This window comes from Mizuhopecten yessoensis, unplaced genomic scaffold (genome assembly GCF_002113885.1).
Source record: "Mizuhopecten yessoensis strain PY_sf001 unplaced genomic scaffold, ASM211388v2 scaffold716351, whole genome shotgun sequence".
In the NCBI taxonomy this organism is placed as follows: Eukaryota; Metazoa; Mollusca; class Bivalvia; order Pectinida; family Pectinidae; genus Mizuhopecten; species Mizuhopecten yessoensis.
Genome location: NW_018480073.1, coordinates 1,234,331 through 1,240,437, shown reverse-complemented (window position 1 = coordinate 1,240,437; position 6,107 = coordinate 1,234,331). Strand labels below are relative to the sequence as shown.

The 6,107-nt window shown below is 32.8% G+C and overlaps 1 protein-coding gene across 1 annotated transcript in view; it reads right to left on the bottom strand.

Moving 5' to 3' along the window:
* Window positions 1–2,292: 2,292 nt before the first annotated feature.
* LOC110443520 overlaps window positions 2,293–6,107 on the bottom strand; it is a 62,547-nt gene continuing 58,732 nt past the window's right edge. Inside the window, exon 4 of the mRNA XM_021487784.1 lies at window positions 2,293–4,524. Coding sequence (XP_021343459.1) covers window positions 4,451–4,524 — 74 coding nt within the window. The 3' untranslated portion in view covers window positions 2,293–4,450. The remainder of the gene's footprint in view (window positions 4,525–6,107) is intronic.

Genomic DNA, 6,107 nt, shown 5'->3' with positions numbered 1-6,107 from the left:
GGTATCTGGTTATTTTCAAAGTTTTGGTTTGGTTTGTTTGGAGATTTATGCCTTGCAACAGCAAAGGTCATATGAAGAAAATTATTTAATAAAAATTCCTAATTGAGTTAAAAATAAAAAAACTAGTGTATAAAGGAAATTTTAATTCTGTTTTCTGCATTTTGTGGTCTACGATAATAGTAAGTGTGGTCTCCCCTGCACTGCTATTCATATAAATAGCAGTCAAAACCCAAAACAGAACGAAAATTATTTGAAAATTTGTTCACTATTGATAAAATGTGACATAAAAAAAATCAATTCATTTCTCAAAAAGAAAAGAAATAATTTGTTAAGACATTGTCCAAGAACTGTCTAACACTTACCATCTTAGAGTAAAAGATTACTTTTCTAAACACGCAAAAACATTAACAATAACATGTTTCCTGTGAATATTCCGGGACTATCCCATTGGTATTCAAGTGGATTTTTTTTCTTTGTTTGCAAGCAAGTGCCTGGTGTATACAAACAAAAAATAAAACATTATATAATTCATGTATTGAATCATTCAGAAAATCAATTAACAATTAAATGTCAGACAAATACTAGTTACCAATCTTTTTATGCAAGGTTCAGTGCTGTTTCTGAAGGTACACCTGAGCATTTCGTTTCACTATACAGGGACCCATGCACTAGTACTCAATTAGATACTTACCCCTCCATAATATGAGTCGTTTAAACCTACTGTAAAAGTGGAAATTGTCACGGTGTGGAAATGTTTGCATCTTTCGCGTTGAGCAAACTCAACACAAAAATACTCACGTGCGAATAATTATTTATAGATTAATAAATTTTAAATAGATATAAAATGTATAGTTTTCAGAACCATTGCCAATATTTAAATTTCTACACCACGATCAGTGTGACAAAAATTCAGAACGTAAACTTTTCCTCTTTTACAGTATTACCTGGGCAATCTACTGGAGCAGGTTCTAGCTCTCTGGTAATATTTGAACAAAATACTATAATACACAGTGAACTACGACACGCATTAAAACCACCACCTGGGACTTAAACCAGACACATCTAAAGCTCTGTTTTAAATTCACAATACTGATGCATTCATGCGATACAAATATTGATTTCAAATTCATCTTGGCAAGCAACACTGTAAAGTATTAATTAATTAAACTAGTCTTAAAAACATGAAGGAAATAATGATAAAAAAAAACTGAAAAATAAATAAATGAAAAAAAACCCCTGTTTCTACATTGTGAAAAACATTGACATTATTTTATGAAAAGTAAAGTTTTGTTGTTGATATGTAAAAGAGTAAATGGATATTGACATTAACAGATCTAACTAAATTATAACTCATTTTTACAATTTCAAAAAGTTTTCAAGCTGATTGATAATAAACAAAACAACTCAAACTGTTACAGTCACGGTAACTTCTCTGACTTGTTTGAGAAATGTTACTGGTCAAATATTCAAAACATCTTTTCACAAAAAACATATCTTCTGCATTGAAATGTCCAACAAGAATCTTTTCAAATTATACACATATATACATGTACAGCGATATCCTGAACTATCTTGCAAATTGAACACTGTTGTAGATAAAAAAAATATCTCCCTCTTACCTGTGTATGCGAGATTAGTTCTTATCATACAATAGCTGTCATATATATATTACTGTTAAAATAAAACATATTCTTCAACAATTCTGAAAATGTTTTTGGCACATCATATTTGCTAAGAAGAATAGCATGTGAGAGAAACAGACTTTCCAGAGTGAATGTTCAACCTTTTAAACTTTCTTTATGTTGAATTAAGAACCGTACCTCAGCATTGTTTAGCCTGAAAGTTTACATATTTTAAATTTCTCCAAAAATGCATAGGAAGCTTTTAAACAGTGTTTCTTTAGGGGTCCCTGTCCCAATAACAGGCAAAACACTGGAGATTGCAATTGTAGTTGTTCTTGTAAATGCAGTTACTTCTTTTTAATTTCATTGTGCATATTCTGAAGCATGATTTGGCCAAGCTGCTACCATTGATCACCAGTTAGCTCAGTTGGTTTTTCGTGAAAGTACCACAAGGTTGTAATGGTTTCTTTCCGATAATCATTTATCAAAGCTATAGGTATGCCCAAGAATTAGATTTTTAAACATTGGAACTGTGAAATTAGTCAAACCTGCTCAGGTGATCACCTTTAAGAATAATAATATTATAATAATTTGAGGTTCTTAAATACCGCTTTATCACAACCTAATTCGTAGGTCCTCTCAAAGCGGTTTACAAACTATTATCCGCAGTTATAGGGCCTTTGCAACCAGCCAATATCTTTCTCAACTCCCTCAGGGGAGCATGCAGTCGTTGCTGCCATTTCGGTGATCACTGCTATCATTCTATAATTCTAGCACTGCCCAACCATATACTCATTTACAGCTCAGTAGAATGGAACAATCATTTAAAGTATCTTGCTCAAAGATACAACACAGTGCTGTACCGTGACTCAAACCAGCAAAGTACACATTTGATGAGCAAGATCATGAAACAGTCTTAGATTTAAGTCAAATTTTTTAAAATTTTGATAATACATATTATTTCTCTGAAAACTTGCTCTACATTTGGTGATATATAGGTCATCTATATCAGTATGTACATATAAAAAAAAAAAATGAAATTCCAAAATTAAACACCATTAAAATTTGGACTAGAGTCCAATTTTGTTCATGTGCCCAGAGTCAGAAAGAAGTCCATATACAAGGTTGTGTACTGAAACTTCAAGCTGGGAAGAAAGTGTGCAAAACATAGCGAAAGGCCACAAAAATAATAAGATAGTACATCATTTTCGAGATGCCTTTTTTCTCCTGATTCGACCGGGTTTTAGATATGCATGTCATGTGATAGGGGGCTTATGCACTCCTGTAAACAGCAATAATTTGACAGCAGTTAAAACAATGCGCAAAAACACTGGTAAGCAGTTCCACTTACGTATCAGACGTTTAACTTCTAGTTAGTAAATATCCCTTTAATGAAGGAAGGGAAATTTCGGTCATTTCCATCATAATTAATTTACCAATCTTGAACTCTAACAAATTTGGCTTACTTATGAGCTACCTTCATAGTGGAAGTGTACATGCACGCCTTACTGTACCACATGACCACCAAGTCACATGACTTTTGTTCCGGAAACGTGTAGTTCGGAAACGACATATAAATTTGAGATACAATATATTACACTAAAAGATTTTGTTTCTGCTTTAGGCCTCCAGAGAAAATTCCAGGACATTTCTTCCTTATGAAAATAAACATTCAAAGCTCCAACCCAACAAAGTTTGAGTAAAAAAATGAATTATGTAAAAATGAGAATGAATGATATGGACAAATGGCCGTCACATGGATGACAACTATACAATTTGGTATCTGTAAATGCTGATGAGTGACACATGGGTCAAAGGTCATGTATAAAAGCTTAGAAATATAAACAAATCATTCCATAAATACAATTTCATTAAGACGAATCAGAAAGAGCAACAGATCTCGATATTCCATGTGTGAAAGCCTTGTTAAATCAATGCACATTTCCTCCGGAATTTTAAATAACTTCCACCTTTGCCTTTGTGTGACGAAACAGCAATCTTTCTTTCACTTATTTTTCCTGTTAATGAAGGCTGTTGACCATAATTAAATCCCTTCTGACATCCCATAATTCCATTCATCACAAGCACAGGAAACAATCGTCATCAAGCTCTGGCCAGGAACATTCCAAAATAACTTTTACACAAATTTATTTTTATGATCTTTGAAAATGACAAAGGCATATTCAAGACCTTGATTTTTATACCTAAATTTTACAACAGCCTGTTTCTACATAAATTGGATAAAAATACAGCATAAATCTTATTGAAATTAGGAAGATATTCCTCATGTTTTCATCATTTTTGGAAAATAAAGATTTTTTTTGCTAGGGAAAGCAGTATTGTATTTGGTTGTAAAACTAGGAAAGAATCAGTGTAAGGCCAATTTATTTCTGTAGTGTTTCTATAAAAAAATATTTGTTTTGAGTTTAAAATATTTATATATAAGCAATGTTTTTATGTTTTTTTCAACTTAGTTAACTATGATTCTTACTATTTTAATCTTCACAAGCCTCCGGTATTTCCAGAGTTACCGCCCTTGAAAAGTTACGGAGCCATGGACTGATGACTAGACTTTTCGTTGACCTATTTTCCTGTTGCTAAGCAGCACACGATGAATCCTCTGACGATTTCTCAGTCTGAAAACCTGAACACACACTGAAGTCTGTGGAACAGCAAGATTATCATTCTACACATATACATATATCTCATTTCAAGCAAACATGTTGCTAAGGCAGAGCGTTGAGCCACGTGTCTCTTCCAGTTTATCATCTACAAGCATTCATTCCACACCTTGCCCTTAGAGACTGTGCTGATTGGTCAAAAGTTGGCTATGTCCCTTGACCCTGCCCACTGGCCCCAGGCGGTTCCTTTTGTGGGGGTTTTGTTTTACTGTCGGAAGAATCTGCCAAAAAAAATAGAAAAAGTTTTATTAAGAGGCCCAATGGAATTAACAGTCACTCGAGTCTTAATAGGAGCTAAATTAGCTGCTATTGGAATAAACAAAATACATCATTAAACCTTTATAACAGCATGTCTGATTGGATTATACTGATCACATTGCTCTCTAAAAATATGCCAATAGGTGGCGCTATTGGTGGTATTTGCATGTATAAATGGGCTAGGTTGTTATCTATACGTGTCATTCAGGCGACACAGGTTGAGGTATTTATTATTGAGAGAAATAGGTTAGGAGATATATGATTGAGTGTTAGAGGTATCTTATTAGGGCTTTTCACCATCTGGTGCAAAGCCTAATTGGAATTGTAACGTTTCTTCTTCTTATTATTATTATTCTTCTGGGTAATTTTGTGGAGTCTTAATCTCTTGAACGGTAGCAGATATGATCATTGTCTATATAGTACAATATAGACCAAAGTATAAAGGTGTAAAGTCCAATATGGCTGCCATGACGTAATACCTCAAAACCTTTAAAATTGCCATAACTCAAAAACTGTTGATTTTACAGCTTTCATGCTATAATATCATTTGTAGATTATCTTTGGGGCTAACTTTTTCTTATGACATGTTAATACAAAAAAGGTCAAATAAAAATCCTCGTTATCGGGGGTCAATTTTTTCGGAAATTTCTTTAAAAAATAGAGACGAATAATTATTCCATCCTGATGAATTTGGTGTATTCAGTTTTTCTGTTAAACTAACTGTTAACATCTCACGCCATTTTGAATATTTCCTCTGATCTTATAAAGGTTTCCTTGGAAGTCCCACCTAACTTGTTAACATTTTTGACTTTTTATAAAAAAACTAAATGGCCGCCATGACGTCATATCTGTTTTTACCTTAAATGTAATAACTCATTAATTGCTGAAGGTATTAAGTTCATCATTAAATATGTTTTGTAAATAAAAAAAATAACTTTTGTTTTACTCAGGAAATATTTTTGTGTCTAAAGTCAACTTTCGGTTTTCGGTAGGGGTCAAATTTCAAATGCACTATATTGGGCAACAAACTTTAAAAATCTTCTTCTTAGGTTCCACGAGGTCTAGAGTCTTGATATTTGATTTAAGATGCTGAGATGTTCAGCTTTCAGGTTTACAACACTTATCACTTATTGACCTTAATCAACCAATATGGTCACAAAGGTCAAATGTATATATAAAAAAAAAAAAATTTAATCAAGAATATTTCGAAAGTTTTCTGATATTTTTACTTAATATTCAGGTATGATTTGGACGACAACAATGTGCATATATTTTGCAGGAAATATCTTAAGTTGACCAAGTCAAGTTTCGAGTTATTTAGAGGTCAAATTTCATGTATTCTATTTCAGAGTAACAACTTAAACAAGAGGCCCATGGGCCTAAACGGTCACCTGAGTCTACAGTATTTATTTTTGTTGTTGAAATATGTACCAATTTGAGTAAAAAATAGTATAATGTTAACTTAACTTTGTCAGGACCATGAGCTGATCATTCCTAGACCAATTTTAAGTGAGATCGGCCTATTAGAACTTAGTAGCAAAATAGC